At 60.3% G+C, this 17,114-nt stretch overlaps 4 protein-coding genes and 1 non-coding gene across 5 annotated transcripts; 1 reads left to right on the forward strand and 4 right to left on the reverse strand.

The window, feature by feature from the left end:
- Positions 1-2,183: 2,183 nt before the first annotated feature.
- On the reverse strand, positions 2,184-3,225 carry BXZ73DRAFT_53793 (uncharacterized protein; the record flags this gene model as incomplete). Its single annotated transcript, XM_048021067.1, has 2 exons — positions 2,184-2,859; positions 2,951-3,225. 2 exons carry the CDS (start codon positions 3,223-3,225, stop codon positions 2,184-2,186), a joined length of 951 nt encoding a protein of 316 aa, XP_047873326.1.
- Positions 3,226-6,577: 3,352 nt separating this feature from the next.
- Positions 6,578-9,122, reverse strand: BXZ73DRAFT_53739 (cytochrome P450; the record flags this gene model as incomplete). The annotated part of the gene is made up of 12 exons (XM_048021062.1): positions 6,578-6,668; positions 6,751-7,008; positions 7,065-7,146; positions 7,199-7,221; positions 7,316-7,482; positions 7,585-7,598; positions 7,661-7,781; positions 7,842-7,957; positions 8,093-8,241; positions 8,439-8,630; positions 8,713-8,845; positions 8,906-9,122. 12 exons carry the CDS (start codon positions 9,120-9,122, stop codon positions 6,578-6,580), a joined length of 1,563 nt encoding a protein of 520 aa, XP_047873327.1.
- Positions 9,123-10,042: 920 nt separating this feature from the next.
- Positions 10,043-10,115, forward strand: BXZ73DRAFT_t178. The gene has a single exon. It is a non-coding gene; the product is annotated as a tRNA-Val (tRNA).
- Positions 10,116-13,019: 2,904 nt separating this feature from the next.
- BXZ73DRAFT_34538 (uncharacterized protein) lies at positions 13,020-13,421 on the reverse strand (the record flags this gene model as incomplete). Its single annotated transcript, XM_048017850.1, has 2 exons — positions 13,020-13,118; positions 13,179-13,421. Coding segments are annotated over 2 exons (342 nt in total), but the record flags the coding sequence as incomplete, so codon positions are not given.
- Positions 13,422-15,023: 1,602 nt separating this feature from the next.
- BXZ73DRAFT_105757 (uncharacterized protein) lies at positions 15,024-15,430 on the reverse strand (the record flags this gene model as incomplete). Its single annotated transcript, XM_048016371.1, has 4 exons — positions 15,024-15,086; positions 15,153-15,263; positions 15,320-15,347; positions 15,414-15,430. The coding sequence occupies 4 exons, from the start codon at positions 15,428-15,430 to the stop codon at positions 15,024-15,026; spliced, it is 219 nt and encodes a 72-aa protein (XP_047873329.1).
- Between the last annotated feature and the right edge of the window lie 1,684 nt (positions 15,431-17,114).

A 17,114-nucleotide genomic window follows, 5' to 3' on the forward strand; every position in this document is an offset into this window, starting at 1 on the left:
CCTTCGTGGCATGTAGAGACGGAGGATGTGGCGCCAATCCCGTGTGAGTCGCCTGACATGCGCACTACTGGACAGCTAGACGGCGATCGTTGTGTCGGCGGTTGTGGGAGAGAAAAGAGGTCGACGAAGGCGGACGAGTGTTCGGTGAGAGGCCCTTGTAGATGCGAAACTCGACGTTCTGGACGAGGAGGATGATGGACCCATCGTCGAACCAGAACTCTTCATCTCGACATTCGCGGTGGTAGGCTCAGAGTGACCTGATTCGGCCGTCAAGCTCTCAGTAGGAGCATCTGGGGCGAGCTGAGTGGACAGGCCTCAATGAACCGCCAATGGCCTGAAGCGCGTGTAAGAGGGCGTCTCTGTGTGATCGGGGGCAGAAACGCACAGATAGACGGGAGGAGCGGCCATTCGCTCGCTAGAAGGGAATACAGTCAGTGCATTCCCATTCAACCGCAGCAGGGAGGCTGACCTGTGGTGGGAGGAGGGAGAACGCGGGAAGAGCGGAGGCCAAGTTAAGGTTTAGGCCACCGCTTTCGGGCGACGTCGGATTCCAGTGCCCGTCTCGGTCCTCGCCATCCGGCCTCCGCGGCCAACACGAGCCCGCGTGGGATCGCGTTATCTAGAGCGCTTTCCATGGCTTGCGCGGAGGAATTCCGTGTGCGCAAGCTCCCTCGAGGCATGGATTCTGTAAATCAGCAGATCAGAACGACAGATGCATGGCGTGGTGTGGCCGCGGGCGTCATACCTTATACGACACCACTTAGGCCATGTGTGCTCCCAGGTCTCCACGGCGCTATGTTCGTGCTGTGATGAAACGTATACAGTTCGATAGCGGTCAGAGTAGGAGGACGAACGCAAAGGCGCCCGTGCCAAATCTGTGATGACGTTGCAAGGTCACATAAAGGGACAGAGTCACATGTCACGGAACTAGTCATTTTCGTGACTCCCGTCGTCAAATTCGAACGTACGTGTTTGTCTTCTGCCACGTACGAACGACCAGTCAGGATCTGTTGGTATCACGACGGGCAATGCAGGCAGCCTGCCTGGAGGAAATGCGGACGAAAATTGGTAGAAAGCATGCCTTTCGTCCAGCTGAGCGCCTGTGTTTCTGATAGATCGATTGTTTAACTGTCAGCCACATTTCGTCCCGGTCGAAAGGTAAACTGTCCGTACGTCTTTGTCTTTTGCGCGACGTTGTGCAGACCGAGGTCACGCGAGTCGTGAGCTGCGTGAGGCGGGGACGCGCACGTGCGCTGTGCATCGCGCGGGACATGTGCAATGCATGACGCGCACGCATCCCGTTTGTGTGTTGTGTATTGTGTGAACTGGGGACGCGCGAGTCATGAGCTGCGTAAGGTGGAGACGCGTGTCGTGCATCACGCGGCATCAGGACGCGCGGACAGTTTAACTTTCGACCGACACGAAATGTGCACAAACAGTTAAACAATGACCCTATCAGAAGCACAGGCGCCCACCCGTACGAAAGGTATGCTTTCTACCAATTTTCATCCACATTTCCTCCAGGCAGGCAGCCTGCATTGCCCGTCGTGTATGTCCGGACACGTCCCATAGCTCGCGCCGAGCCAAGGCACTAAGGCCGTGGGGCGTACAGCCCACGCGTCAGACAGAGTCGTGACGTAGCTCGAGGACGGGACACGGGCCCTCGCCACTGTCCGCGGATTCGTCAGATGATGTCGCGGAGGCGTCGCCCGGCGAGAGCATGCTGTTGAAGACGGGAAAATGTTGGCATAGGACCTCGATGTGGACGCGGAACACGACGCCGCTCACGACCAGAATGATCGTTCCGTCGGGATAGTGGAAGTCCTCGTCACAACGCACGTATTTCCCCCTCACCTGCTTGCTCCAGAATGCATAGCGACGTTCAGACCATCACTTTCCCATTCTGTCTTCGATAAATCAAGATGTAAGAAAGGCATATAGACAGGTCGTTTCGTCTTGCTTTCATACTTCACTATCCCTACCCCGCGTTTGTCCCTCTGGTGCAGGTGTCAAAATCTCATCTTCGGAGCGAAGAATACAACCAGATGGTGAGAGCCGATAAGTGCTTACTATATTCCACACGATCGAGCAATTGTAGAAGACAGTTTCCTCTATCACACGCATGTGAGCGTAAGAAGGAAGACAAATCGTACTGCACATACCGGGCCCAATCAAGGACGACGTCAACCAACCCGGAATATCTCGGACAACTTCTTCAGCGCCCGCGAGTTCAGATTGTCGAGGTTCACAAGACACGACTCGCACAGCGCCTGTTCCGGATCCGGCCGGACAAACGGCGTCGGATACGCGACCCTGCGCAGGTACGCGTCCAGCTGCATGCTGATGATGAGCTCCGCCGCGGTGTCCCTGCAGACGACGCCGTTCGACTTGCCCAGTCGGTTCCGGCACTGGTACTTCTGCTGGACCAGGTTCAAGGTGTGCCCGGCCCCGTAGAACGCGATCCGCGACACCGACTCCATGCAGAGCATCGCGTCCTCCGCGGAAAGCGTCTCCCGCTGGCCGTCGCCGTACGCGAACCCGTCCGTGAGCTGCTTGCACCCGAGCTGCGCGCACCCGAGGAGAGCGAGGGGGAGGAGCGCGTGCTCGCCGGTCAGGCGCGCGAGGTTGACGACTCCGATCGCGTGCGCGGGGGTGCACCGCGGGAGCGTGTACGGCTCGCCGCGGGAGGTGGTCCACTTCTTCCACCCGTCCAGAGTGGGGGCGAAGCGTCGTTTGAGGTAATCCATCGCGGGGGCGTAGATCGCGGGCATCTGGTACTTGTGGCCCAGCCGGACGCACGCAGAGAGCTGGTCGAAGGAGGGGTACAGCGACAGCTCGTCGGGTTCGGCAGCATCGGGACTGAGGGTGTGCGCGGTATTTCAGAGAGGTCCTACATGCGAGACATGAAGATACGCACATGAGCAGCATGGATCGACTGTGGCTATGAAACAGGATGCACAGGACGTGGCGCCAGTCACGCGCAGAGTCTTGCAGCCTTACCGTGGCAATAGCTGGATTCCCGTTGACGAAAGGCTCTTTACTGGTGGACGCTATGTTGTCGGAAGGAACGCACAGATCGAACATGTCCTTGAAGATCGGCGAGTGCTGGGCGAGCACTCCTCGGTAGACTCGGAAACATACGCCCCCGACGACGAGGTCGAGATTTCCGTCATCATAGTAGATCTTCCGTTCTTCCTCGTGGCTTGATGTGGCTGCGCTGTCCATGTTGGCCTGTGAGACAATCGAGCATGTGAATGGGCACAAGTCTCAATGTACGCTGGTTCGTTTACCTCCAACCATGCTCCGGGAATGGCTATCTCAACGACGTGATCCATAGAGCCCATGGATGATGAAGGAACGGCCTTGAATGCTACAGGTCGCCCAGGACTCTTCGTCATGCTGTCCGGGAGAGGGGCTCCGTCGCGGCGCGTAGGCTCGCCGAGGCACCCGCTAGGGGCTGTCGTGGTCCCAGGCTTTCGCGCGAGCGGACGCGTCAGAGCCCGGCGACGCGTTGACGGTCACGGCGGCATCGGAGTCTGGGCATGCGTCAATGCTCGTGGCGTGACGTCGGAGCCTGGTGGGAGCGTTGACGGTATGAGCCGGTACATGGTGAGTACGCGCTCGTCCGGCGGTTGGAGACGAGCCGCCTCAGTACAGGTTATGCATAAATCCCTGTTAGAGTGCCCCGGCCGCGGCCGCGGGTTTATGCATACCGTACCTTATGCATACACAGATATATGCATAAACATTGAAGTATGCATACAGCTGTAAGAGCGTCAATATCCGTAAACAAAAGGACAGCCACGTGAATCGAACCCACAGCCTCTTGACATCGTACACATACGACACAACAGACCACTATGCCAATGTTCCATGCTGTTTGTGCGTTGCTTACAGTAGATATACTCTCTTCAATACTGACATAAACACAAGGCTTTTGTTGAACTCGTCGTTCATCACAGTCCAGTCATACTTCTCAACACTGCTTGCATACTCACCCTCTCCTCGGGATGCCTACCTATGTCTAAGATTGTGTTTATACATACATCCGGTTTATGCATACACCCCATTTATGCATACAACGTGTTCATGCATACGGCTGGTTTATGCATACGGCCGGTTTATGCATACAGCCCGATTATGCATACAGCCCGATTATGCATACAGCCCGATTATGCATACGGCTGGCTTATGCATACAGCCGGTTTATGCATGCGGCGTGATTATGCATACGGCGCATTTATGCATACAGCGCATTTATGCATACGTCCCGTTTATGCATAAACACTTCATATGGGTAAACACAGCGTGTATTGGTGGGGCAAGATGACAGTGATGTACCGTCAACTCCAGGTCCGAGTCCATGGAGGTGAAGGCGAGATAGTGGGCTGGTGTAAGCGTAGAAATGAGGAATCTGGGGTGAAGCAAGATTTGCGGGGAAAGCAAACGTGAAGAGAGTTGGATCGCGGGAACGCAAGGTACTTGAGGAGGTCAGAATAGACGAGACCGAGGAGGATGATGAGTGCGAGTGCGAGATCGAGGGCGAAGGGGAACGCGCGGTGCGTCTAGATCGATGTGTCGCATAGGGCTGCCGTATTGATCCTAGGTGAACACGGGCGGATCGTGATGGGCGTGTGCGAGGTGGGACGGACAATGTGCGTGGAAAACGTGCGTGAGGACGACATGGATGGGAGCCAGGCGGAGGCGCGTAGCCACTAGTGTGGTCAGGTGGTCGAGGGACGATGAGTGGACGTGAGTCGTAGAGAATGGAGCAACGTGACGCTGCAAGGACGCAGGAGCTGAGAGAGAGCCCTGGTGTCAATTCCTGGTGTGTGCGTCTACCGGTCATGGGTGTGATGACGAGGCCGGACACGGTGAGTACGCACCTCACACTCACCGCGCAGGCCGGGACGGCCGAGTGAGGCGGAAGGGTGTGCGCTGGCCAGGGACCATGCGCGGAGGTGTTCCTCAAGCACAGCCACCCCCCGCAGTGCCTGGATGACGTGCGGGTCGATCACATCCCGCTTTTCTCGGAGCACACACCAGGAATCGACGCCAGGGCTCTCTCTCAGCTCCTGCCACGTCCTCGTAGCGTCACGTTGCTCCATTCTCTACGACTCACGTCCACTCATCGTCCCTCGACCACCTGACCACGCTAGTGGCTACGCGCCTCCGCCTGGCTCCCATCCATGTCGTCCTCGCACACGTTTTCCGCGCACATTGTCCGTCCCACCTCGCACACGCCCATCGCAATCTGCCTGCGTTCACCTAGGATCGATACAGCAGCCCTATGCGATGCATCGATCTAGACGCACCGGTCATTCCCCTTCGCCCTTGGTGTCACCTTCGCCCTTGGTGTCGCACTCGCGCTCGTCATCCTCCTCGGTCTCATCCATTCTGACCTCCTCGCGCACCTCGTGTTCCCGCGATCCAACTCTCTTCGCGTTCGCTTTCCCCGCAATGCGTCATATCCCGGATTCCCCATTTCTATGCTTACACCAGCCCTCTATGTCCATTGTCGCCTTCACCGCCGTGGACTCGGCCCTGAGGCTGATGACTGTCGTCTTGCCCCACTGGTATACACTGTGTTTACCCATATGAACTGTTTATGCATACGCACCGTTTATGCATAAATGGGGCGTATGCATAAATGCGCCGTATGCATAATCACGCTGCATGCATAATCGGGCTGTATGCATAAACCGGCTGTATGCATAAACCGGCCGTATGCATGAACACGTTGTATGCATAAACAAATTGTATGCATAAACGCGCTGTATGCATAAACTTACTTGTGTCATCGGCATAGTCACTTACGCCTCTACAGGAAGCAAATGATATATTATGTGCTGCACAGGTGAGCTGATATCCGTTGGACATGGGCGGGAGATCATAGTGGGCATCTTGCATTACCCACTTTTGAGAGAGGATGGTCAGCTGGGGAGGACGGGAGTACATTAAGTCGACGTATTGAGAAATATAACAGTACATATAAAGAAACATATGAGCCGTTTTAATGGACTCATGGCGCAGTGGTAGAATTGCCTCCCACCTCCCCCTTTTGGGTTGGGTTGGGTGTTCGATTCCCCATTGCGTTGTTTTGTTTACGGACATTGACGCCTCTACAGTTGTATGCATTCACTAATGTTTATGCATATATTCGCGTATGCATAATTCACAATATGCATAAGCCCGGGGCGCTCTAACAGGGATTTATGCATATCATGTACTGCTATGTATGTTGGAGACGGGCCGCCGGGCCGTCGATTCTTGAGCTTGTGTAATTTAACGCGTTCAAACTTCAAACTGCGATGCAGCTGTCCAGAGATCCGGATGGACTGTCGCAGCACCCACTAGCACTACCAGCACCAGCGCTCTTGACGCCATAGATCCCTTCAATGGCAACATCTGCGAAGGGACACAGGCCAAAAACGCCCGCGTACTTCATTGAGCAACGGTGTCACTGTACAAGGTCTACAAGGTCGTGCTGCAGGTCGACCGTCCGCCTCTCGGACAAATCGCACATTAAACCCAGAGATGGCACGATAAGAGACGTTCATCGGACGCAGGACGGCGCTCACACCGCGAGCGCCGTCCGCGCCTTCTCGATCAAGTCCGCACAGTCCGCCCCCCGCGGTCGGATCTCGCACGCGAACGGCTTCGGCTGACTGTCCCGCCGCCCCAGATACCCAGGGAAAGACAAACAAACTCGTCAGCGCCCGCTCGTGCGCGAGGACGACGACGACGCACCTGACGAACCCGGAGTGGTACTCGCCCGCGGGCGCGACCCCCGCCGGGGCGCGCACGTCGAAGAGCGCGACGAGCCCCGCGGCGGCGAGCCAGACGTTCGCCTCCGCGAACTCGCGCCCGGGGCACAGCCGGCGCCCGAAGCCGAAGACGATCCGGCGCGGGTGGCGCGCGTCCGCCGTCGCGGGGTCCATCTCGAGCCAGCGCTCGGGGCGGAAGGCGTGCGGGGCGGGGTACGCGGCGGGGTCTTGAGTCATGTTCCTGCGTGGAGATGCGAGGGTGAGGAGAAGGGCGGGGTGGAAGGAGGGGGGACGGACCAGCAGTTGGGGACGACCATGGTGTCGCCGGGGATGCGGAAGCCGTTCCAGCTGTCTTCGGTGCGCGTGTTGTGCGGGATCGCTGTGGGCGTTCTGGTCAGCCCCGCGCCCCGCGCAGCAGACAGTGAGCGCACCGAGGGGGACAGGACACCGCCACCTGCGCACACATGTACACATGTCAGCGTCGCGCCTGAGGAATGATCCCCGCGCGCGTCGGGGACAGCGCAGCGGCCAAGCACGCAAGCACTCACCGGAGCACCTCGGCGAGCACGGCGTCGAGGTACGGCAGGCCCCCGCGGTCGTCGAGGTCGGGGACGCGCGCGCGGCCCACGACGCGGTCCATCTCCGCCTGCGCGCGCGCGAACGCCTCGGGGTGCATCACGAGCGCGAGCAGCACGTTCGAGAGCACCGTCACCGTCTAGATACGCGCGAGATAAGCGAAGGCGCGCGGGGGGAGAGCGCGCTGTCAGTTAGCCTTGGGCGATAGGCGTATAAACGCAGGCAGGCAGGAGGCGCGCACCGTCTCCGAGCCGGCTGCGCGAGCGGTCAGCGGGATAGAAGGGAAGGCAAGGGAAGCGGGGGGCGGGGAAACGGACCGGCGAAGATCGCGCCCGCGGCACCCTTGATGTCGTCCGCCTCCTCCGCGGTCGGGCCTCCACGGGCGAACGTCTCCTCGAGAAGGCTCGCGGTGAATGATGGACGTGCGGTGCCGGCAGCCTGGCCGTGCCCAGAAAAGGTGAGCGTAGAAGATACCAGAGGGATGCGGAAGATACACACAATCTGGCTCCTGACGAGTTCGTACGGCGCGTTCATGAGCTCCTCAACGAGCGCGCGGATCCGGAACGCGTTGCGTTTGAAGCCCGCCCCGGGCCCCCACGTGGGCAGCTCCTTGACTGCGTCCGCGGACCACAAGACCGAGCGGGAAGGATAAGAACGAAAGACGTCAGTGCGCGGCACACGAGAAGCGTAGCGACGGCCGCAGTCCGCGGGAAACGTGGGACGCGCAAAGAAGGTTGGGAGACACGCACGGAGGGGGAAGAAGTCGACGAGCATTGATCCCGGGCTCCCGCCGCGGACCGTCTCCGTCGTCGTCCGGTGCGCGAGGCGCGAGTACGGGTCCTCGAGCGACGCGATCTGGTGCCCGTATGTGATGTCCATGATGATTCCCGTCGACCACCTGCGCCGCGCAGGGAGGGAGGTCAGCGTTTGAGATTTGAACAGCGAAGCAGGGTCCACCCCGGTACCAGTCCGGCGTGGTCCCGCGCATGATCCCCGGGCCCCGGTGTACGGACGCCCCCCTCGCGGGAGCAGAGGCGACTGGACCCGCAGGCCGTCTGATAGCGAGTGAGGGCGGCGAGGGGGTGGGATGCGTACCTGTTGATGTGCGAGAGAAAGTCGGCGGGGGTGTCGAGCAGTCCGGCGAGAAAAGTGTAGGTCTCGCGGAGCTGCACGGTGCGGTAGCCGTCGAGGGCGGACTTCGTCTGAAAGTTGTCGTGCATCCACTTGCGGTGGCGCTTGTGGCGCTCGCCCATCTTCAAATGGGTGACGACGTTGTCCCAGCCCATTCTAAGGCGCCCGCGAACGCACACGAGAAGCGGAGAGTGGGTGAGCGGACCTCGATGGCGAAATACGTGGACTTCGAACTCACAGTTCGGCGAGGAGGATGAGCCGGGGACGGTCCGAGAAGTTGGAGCTCTTCTTCTCAAGGAGCTCCTGCGCCGCACGGAGGGTGTTGAGGATGAGGACCGGGCGTTGGAAGATTTTGGCGTAGACAACTTCCCCTGAAAAGGCAGTGAGTAAGAGATATGCTACGGCAGTGATACACGGTGACTGAGCCGCACCGTATTGCTTGCCCCATTCCGCGAACGTTTGCTCCTGGTACGTTTGTGGAAGTTGATGCACGTTTCCGAGGACCGGAAGCGCAACCGGGCCCGGGGGCAGTGGACGCGGTTGTTTCGTAGTTTGAGTAGTATTTAGGTGGGAGAGGGACAGCCGGAGAAGGAAAAAGAGGAAGGCGGCGAGCCCGACGGGAGTCAGGATAGGGCTGAGCGCATCCATGGCGAGGCAGGAATGGGTGGCAGACAGAAGGCAGATTGCCGGGCTTTATAGCGAGAGCGGAGCTAGCTTCTCGAGCGGAGATGGCTGGTCGCGCAGAGCGTTCCCACTCGCCGTCAGAGTGCGCGCCATGAGAACCAGGGAGGGGGAGCCGGTGTGTCCCCGCCGGGGTTCGCAGAGGAGTCGGGGAGAGCCGAGAGAGAGGATGGCGAAGAACTCCATCGGGGTGAGCCGCCCCCGATGCGCGATCTACGCGTCGCGGTGCAGGAGCGCGCTGATGCGGACGGATAGACGACGTCCGAGCCCTAGGCCTCGGCCTCAGGCCTCAGGCCTCAGACCAGAGACCTCGGGGTCCTGAGGCTTATTGAGACTCCCAGGGGCGGCGCGTGGGGCGGACGCGGCGGGGCAGAACAGTCACCGGCCTGGCGGTGGCACTCGCAGCGTCCAGGGGAGGGGACAACAGACCGGGGGAGGGGCAAGCAGGGGAAGAACCAAAGAGGGGGGCGCGGGGCGTGTGATCAGGTCGAGAGGCGATGGCAGAGATGGGAATGGGAAGGCTCCAGGAGGCAGAGGGCGGGAGACGCAGGGCAGAGCGGCATTGTTGGAAATTCTTCGCGCCCGGGAGCGTGAACTTTGCTCGTTACGTAGGTCATCAAGGGTGCACCTCGCGATCGCCGTCATCCGCCTGCTGTCCAAAACCTGCAGTATCAAGAGCTTCTGCAGAAGGATGGAGTCAATGCGGGTCGAAGACAGGATAGTGAGCGGGCGAGCTGCGAGGCTTGGATGTGGCCGTCTGGGGCGTTCGCCAGGGCTGAATGGAGTAAGAGGGAAAGCAGCAGAGCAGGCATCGATGCCGACTCTGCGCAATTTGCTCTCATCGTGGGAGCAATCCTCAAGAAAGCCATAATTAGACCATTGCATATGGTTGAGTGGTGTAGTGGTTATCACTCCTGTCTTACACACAGGCGGTCGTCGGTTCGATCCCGGCCTCAATCATAATATTTATCTGCACTTTGAAGTTTTTGATCTCTTGAAGAGTCCGCGCGCCTATCGTTGAACTGAACGCCTTGGGTATGAGCTGAGTTCCGCCTACATGGATCCCCCGGAGATATCACCGATGTGTCACACAGTTCTCATTGCCCGATGATATCGCCGATGCCCGTAGAGCAACGGCCGTGGGAAGACTCTGACGCAGGCGGTGATGATGCGGCATTCCGCCAAACGCAACCTGGACACAACCATCATGTATCATGGACCTGGTGCGGCGCGTTTTCCGGTACGAGACCTGGACTTTGCTGTCCTGCATCCCCTCACCCACACAGATGGCCCGGGGGAACGCATGCTACGCGTGCCCCGCTTTATCATGTCGAGAATCGAGAATGCGACCAGAGCGCGTCGCGATCGCCTAGAGGCTAGAAGTGCCCGTCTTACGTGCACCCCAGCGCCTCCGAGTCCACTGTGCCCGCCCCTTCTCTTACGACATGCAGCAACTTACCGATCCCAGAGTGTCCGGCAACCAAGACGGACACATCCTACAGTGGCGCCGCATTCAATCTCGTCGGGGTAGCTTCAATCCCCGATCTGCCTTCGCGTTCCCGACAACCGGAAGCGCAAGGGCGGCGGCGAGCACGCGACACCCACGGGGGCGTTCTAGCTCCCCTGGTGGCGCAGAGAACGAGGTGGGCCCGCTCGCCAAGTGAACTTCTTATGGATATCCAGGTCTGAGAAAGTTTGGCGCAAATTCACCGCACAAATCTTAGCAGAATTCGTTGGGAAGAACTCGATTTCGAGTACGTATGCGCTGTTTGTTCATTCCCTCACTAGCAGTTATGTGTTTCTCATTTCTCGCCATCGCGACAGTTATTCCGTGTATGTGCCACCAACTGTCTTTAGGCCTGTCAAAGTTCTTGCGACGACACTGGACAGAAATCCCAGACCTGGATTGATCACTGTCGCGGATCGCTGAAAGAAGCTCGCCATTCCTGGTTCATCTGGGTGAGCCTCCGTCTCTCACGAGGTCGCAGGCGACCCAATTAATGACTCCGTCTCTCGGCAGAAAGTACACGAACACCGCGTGATGGCCCGTGCCGCACTAATCGCATGAGCCATCAACCACGGTCTCTTTTGTTGGGCGGAATACTGCGCTCAGATGTGAGTGTCGGGCGGGCTCGAGCCCGCCCGACATAACTGTACGCAGTGCTTTTCCTCCGCGCCTTGGGATGGCGTGGGTTTTGGGCAAGTTATGGGATCCAGCACTCCGTCGACGCGTCAGTGCTATACTCCTGTTCGGCCCCGTAGAATGCCTCCGGTCGTACTTCTCCGAATACAGCTTCTCACGTTCTTTCCACGGCGAGAATCAGGTATGTCGCCCGAGTTTGCATCACGCTCACTGCGCCAGTGTCATTCCTGACGACGACATCGGTGTCTAGACCTCAGCCGCCCCGAATAGTTACGCCGCACCTCTGCGGCGTCGTGCATACCCACACCCTCAGGCCTCAGGCAACGACTCAGTACTCACCCCCAATCGCCTCTCGAGAGTCCCCATCCAAGGAAACGCACGTCCCCAGTGCGCCCCATACCCAGCGCTCCCGCCCGTCGTAACCATCTCGCCATCCTCGCGCACGCCGCCCGCGCCTCCGCCGCGGCAAACGCCACCACCCCAGAAGCTGGGGCCCGCTCCCGATGTCCCGATGCCGCCGCCGACGCACGCCCGATATGCCGTACGCTCCCACGCGCCCCGCGGTCGCGCGAGGCGGGTGACCGATCTGTACGTCACGGCTGCTCCGGTCGCGCGTGCGTGTCGCGTCTCGGCCTGCGTGTTGTGCATTCTAGCGTCGGAAGGCGGTCGTGCCAGGGCGCGGTGGGCGCGGCGGTAGTACGGTTGACGGTGAGGCCGAGCTGCGATTGCTAAGGGACATTGGATTTTCAGCCCGGGCTTTGTGCGCCGTGGGCGGTCTGGGTAGGTTGCCGTTTTGCTCTAGGCTTGGTGTCCGTGCCATAATCATTACCCAAGTGCTGAATGGTACTGGATGGCATTCTGGGCACCAACGTGCGTCGGGAGAAAGGCGGATGGGACCAAGATGGGACTCAATGAGCCCAATGAGAACCGACGTAACAATTCGTCATTTTTTCGCTCTTGTTATCATTTCAAAATATGCGCAAGGCCGCAGGCTTTCGGTGACATGCAATTCGAATTGACAACTGAACCTCTGTCTGCAGAGACGTAGACCAAGCTGACCAACGTGCCGAGGCTATCCTGACTCGTCGAAAAAGACCTCTGACAGCCTGAATATGTTATAGACCCTTACTAGGGCGACACCGGGACCTCTCCCAGTTGGTCGCAGAACAGTCTGGCACACAATTCCAGCCTTCAAAAGTTGTCATACAGATTATGAAGATACCAAAAGCGTAGATTGGAAGTCATAATTGTCGTACCTCCTCTTGCATTCTTCAAGTACTCATGATCCTACTGTTACCTGTGCCATCGAAAGTACCAGGTGCCTGTCTGCTTCGGTCGACGGGTGGTGACTCAGACGTCGTGGAGGGAGAAAAGATGCGCGGGACTTTGGCGATTTGCACGACTGGCGCCCCATGGGTTCCGTGCAGACGGATCTCAAGCTCACGCATAGAAACACAACTAATCGCATCGCATCATATCATATCATACATAGGTGTGACATCTCACAACTCGCTGTGCGTAGCAGCAACCTCAGGCAGAGCCGGCGGTAGGCGGACGGATCGGGCTGGGCTCGTCCGTGAGGACCTCGTTGAGCACCGAAACCCGGCGGGGGTCGCCAAAGCCGGGGTTCGCAGAAAGCTCCTCGACGACCCTGCACGCCGCGCGTCGTCACGATGAGCGCGCGTGGAATCGGGGACCCTGAGAAAACGAAAGACGCACTCGACATTGAGCGACGAGGTGACGATGTTGGACTGCCTCGCGCCGAACACGATAAACCGCTGGAACAGCTCCGCGGTGAAGAACGCGCCGACCGTGCCGACCTAGTAGAACAGACGTGCAGGCGCCCCGTCAGCGCGGGAAACGCATCCAGAGCCAGAGACGCGGTGAAGACGCACCGGGTTCTTGGTCTTCGGGGCGGGGACGGCGACGACGTCCTTGAACGTGACCGTTGCGCCGGTCTCGCCCTGGACCTCGCCGCGGATCGTGTTCTTGTAGTCCTCGCGGGAGAGGTGCTTGCCGTTGAGCGTGATGCGCGCATCCTGGGAGACGAACGTGTCGAAGGCGGCGTCGAACGCCTGCTGCGTCTTCGCGGAGTAGAGCGTGCGGACGTGCTGCTGGACCCAGTCGGGGAGCACGGGGAGGTTGATGTTGTGCGTCGTGGTGGTGGAGGACATGGTGAGCGAGTGAGGGGTAGCGGTTGAGTGAAGGTAGACGCACCCATGCGTCCTACTTATGTACGCAGAAGCCTCCGCCGCTGGTCGGAGGTGCCCACCACGGCGGACGGTGTGCGCCGTTCGACGAGGGCACACTAGCACGAGCGCGGTGGCCACTCTATGTCGCGAAACAAACCATGTTTGGCGTCTTCCGCTGCGCCTTCGTTCTACCGGACCTCGGCACCGCACAGGCAGTACTGGCTCGGAGCGCATGACGAGTTCACTATGACCCAGAAGTGGTGTGGATGCGCTTGGGGCTGAAGTGAAAACCGGGTTGAAGGTGGCGAGGCAGGGGCGCATGAGTAAGCCTCCTTCCCGCGGAGCGACCCCGGACTCAACGAGAACGGAGACCAGCACGGGACCACGTCCAGAGCTAAGGCATTAAGCCTTCAACGTTTCAACTCTCAGCGCCAGCGACGGCCGGCACCAAACACAAGTATCTTCCGAGCGGCTGGACCGACTCCATCGGGGTACCCTGGCTATGCATGAGTACAATGTTACCGTATCACGGAAGTTTGGTGGAACGCCGGGGAGGGGATGACGTCATGCAAGCGCTGGGAATGTTTCTGTGGTGTATCGTCGTGCATTCGGTCCGATCAACACGCAAGCGTATGACGAAAAAGCGTGCACAAGGACCCACGCGGGTCATCTGCAAGCAGAAAACACTCACGCGCAACCGACGAAGGGACCTGCCAGATTCTGGGGAGACCCTCCTTGTGAGTAAATGCACAGAAACGAGCGAACACGTCTTCCACTCACCTGCAGCGCAGCTGGTTGTGCACACCGGCGGCTTTCGTCAGCAACACGTCGTGGTTGTGGGAGAAAAAGCGCTATGTGGCTCGAGCTCCGGTGCCGCCGCGTGCGGCCCGGTATGGGTGCTTTTGGGTTGGTGAGGTTCTCTGGCTCGTTCGAAGAGGTTCGTATATGCGCATCGCCAGAGACCTGGCCACCGGAGGCGCAAGCTGAAGGCCAGCGACTCTGAAGACACGTGAGCGCACAGCGCGCCGCGCGCGACAATGCCTACTTTGCCCGACGCACCGCTACGCCTTCATACCTGTTTTCCAACTGCAGACATCGGACCGGTCTCGCAAAGGAAACTCTAAAGCGGTCATGGTGAAACGGTCAGCGCGAGGGGCGTCACCGAGGGACGCAACTCACAGCATCATCACGCCTCACGGCCGCGGCGCTTTTGCAGAGGGCCACCGAGATTGATGAGCAAACAGCACTATATCCGGTATACTCTAGAGGGACATTACAACAGCATTAGGCAGAGGCAGAAAGTAGTCCGAGTCTCGAGAACGATGCGTCTAAGTCTAAGAAGGTGGTCCGGTGGTGGAGGTGGTGGTGGCAGAGAGAAAGAAACGACCTCGACGTCGCCGCCTCAAACGAACACACGTGGCTCCGACGCCCCGGCCCGCTCGGCCCAACACGGTCGCCGGAGCCGGTCGACGCGACCGACGGGCGCCTCCTGACGCCTCCCCTTGTTGCCCTCCCCCCATCCATCGCCAACCTTCACTTGCAGTCCTCGTGCTTCATCTGGAAGATGCTCTGCACCTTGTTCCTGTTCGTCGCGATCTGCACTCCCCCGGAACCTCCAGTCAGCGCGCGGAGCCGGCAAACCTAGGCAAGAACGGGACGCACGGTCGGGCAGCGGCAGCCGATCGTCGGCAAGTGGGTGTGCGCCGCGCTCGTCTTGCATGTCGGCGAGCAGCAGTCGACGCGCTCGCCCGAGTAGTACCTGCCGTGGAAGTGCTGGGAGGGTCCGCGAGGTGAGCCGTCGTGTTCCTCCAAAGCGCAGCGCGACTCACCTGGCACCCGCGCCAGTAGTCTCCGATGCTGTCGAGGCGCCGCGGTCAGCAAGCAAGCAATCAAGCAAGGGAGCCGAAGGCCCAAAGGACTCACAGCTCGTGCTCGCACATGCCTCCTCTCGGTGCTGTCTGTGTCTCTGGCTGCGTCTCCGGCTCCAAGAAGGCTCGACTGGGCGCGTCCGGACTGCGCTGCGAACGGGGGCGAGGGAGGGGTGGTGCGTCTCCTGGTTCTGCGCGCCGCGTGCTTTTATGCGCCCTCGCGAGGCAATGCGAGGCAAGGCAGGCTGGGGTGGCTCTGCGGCAGACCTGTACGTGGATTCTGGCTCCTCGGTTTCCTAAGCAGGACCCCGGCGCGCGGGCGGTCTGTGGGCCCGGCTGGCGGACTGCTGGCAGGTGCGGTGTGGGGGACGAGAAAGGGCGGGCAGGGAAGGAAAGGGCGGACGAGGAAGGAAAGGGCGGATGTGCAGATCAGGTGCGAAGATCAGGGCCAGGGGAGGAAGGGGAGAAGGCCGCGGAGGAGGAAGGGGGAAGGGAGAAGGGGCGGAGGCGGGGACTTGGCAAGCTCGTGCGTCTTCTATCCACTCCCGCGTTCAGTCCTGCACGTCCGGATATCGGTGGTGGCTGCGCGCGAGGTGCGAGCCGGAGCAGAGCCAGGAGCCGAAGTCGACGTCTCGAGGCCGAGGTCGAGGTCGAGGTCGCGCGGCCGGTGGTGGTGCGTCCGGGAGAGAAGCGCAGCGCGAGCGACGCTAGAAGCCTGGTGACGGCAGAGGCCAAGGGGGCGTTCGAGGAAAGGAAGGAGGGCGGTCGGGTGGAGGCAGACGGCGCCGCCGAGGAGATGGATATATACACCTGCGCACGCGAGCCGGTCGCGGGCACCTGCCTACTTGCGCCAACAAAGGCGCGGCCTCGATGCATGGTGCGCCGCGGGCGGTGAAGGCTTGACGGCCAGGCGGCGACGGCGACACCCGCAGGCCCGCGTAGCGCAGATGCAGGTGGCACCGTCGCGGTCGGCGTGCTGCTGCGCTGCGCCTCTCGTTAACTGGCTCGACCCAAGGAGCAGATGTGTGCAGACTTGGGCTCGGAGCGCATGTTGCCGTGTTCAGCGGACTTGTTGGGGAAGGCGCGGTGGTCGGTGGCTGACCTGCTCTTGCGCGCGGCGTGCCATCCGAGTTTCGACCCAACGTGGCTCCGTGTGTTCACCGCGATCGCCGGAGTTAGCGTGCTGTCGCCGTCGTGGCGTGGTGGGGACCCGCACCTCGATTGCTCCGGGTCGGAGGCAGGTGCGCCGTGCGGCCTGGCCTTCTCACCGCAAACCTACGAGCTGATGGTCTGTCTGTCTGGATACGCCCGCGGTGGCGCGGCGCAAGGCGCAACTCGTCCCCGGTGACAGCAATCCATCCACTCGCCGCGCGCCCCTCTCTGGCGACTTGGTGGGCTCGATCTCGCGGCACTGCGGACAGCATCCCAACGCGCCGCCCGCTTCTCCCCGAAGGACCCACAACGGAAGCAGCCATGGAGACCTCGGTCCCCGCCACGTCGCGCCCTCGGACACTGGACAGGCGTCGCGTGTGGGCCCAAACGAACCCGCGTGGGCACGCGTGGCGCGCGTGCTGGGCCGCGCGACAGGCTCAACGGCAAATGCTTCCGCGGCGCGACGTCTCCGCCCGTCGACCCTGGATCTCGGACGCATTGGCGCAGCGCGAGTCGCGACGGAGTGCGGCTTAGTTTGGCTCGTGCGGGGTCGAGCGACGAGCACCGCGGTCGCCACGCGCATCAGAGGCCGTCAGGCGTGCGG

This window comes from Epithele typhae, assembly GCF_022376455.1.
Source record: "Epithele typhae strain CBS 203.58 chromosome Unknown BXZ73scaffold_71, whole genome shotgun sequence".
Taxonomy (NCBI): Eukaryota; Fungi; Basidiomycota; class Agaricomycetes; order Polyporales; family Epitheliaceae; genus Epithele; species Epithele typhae.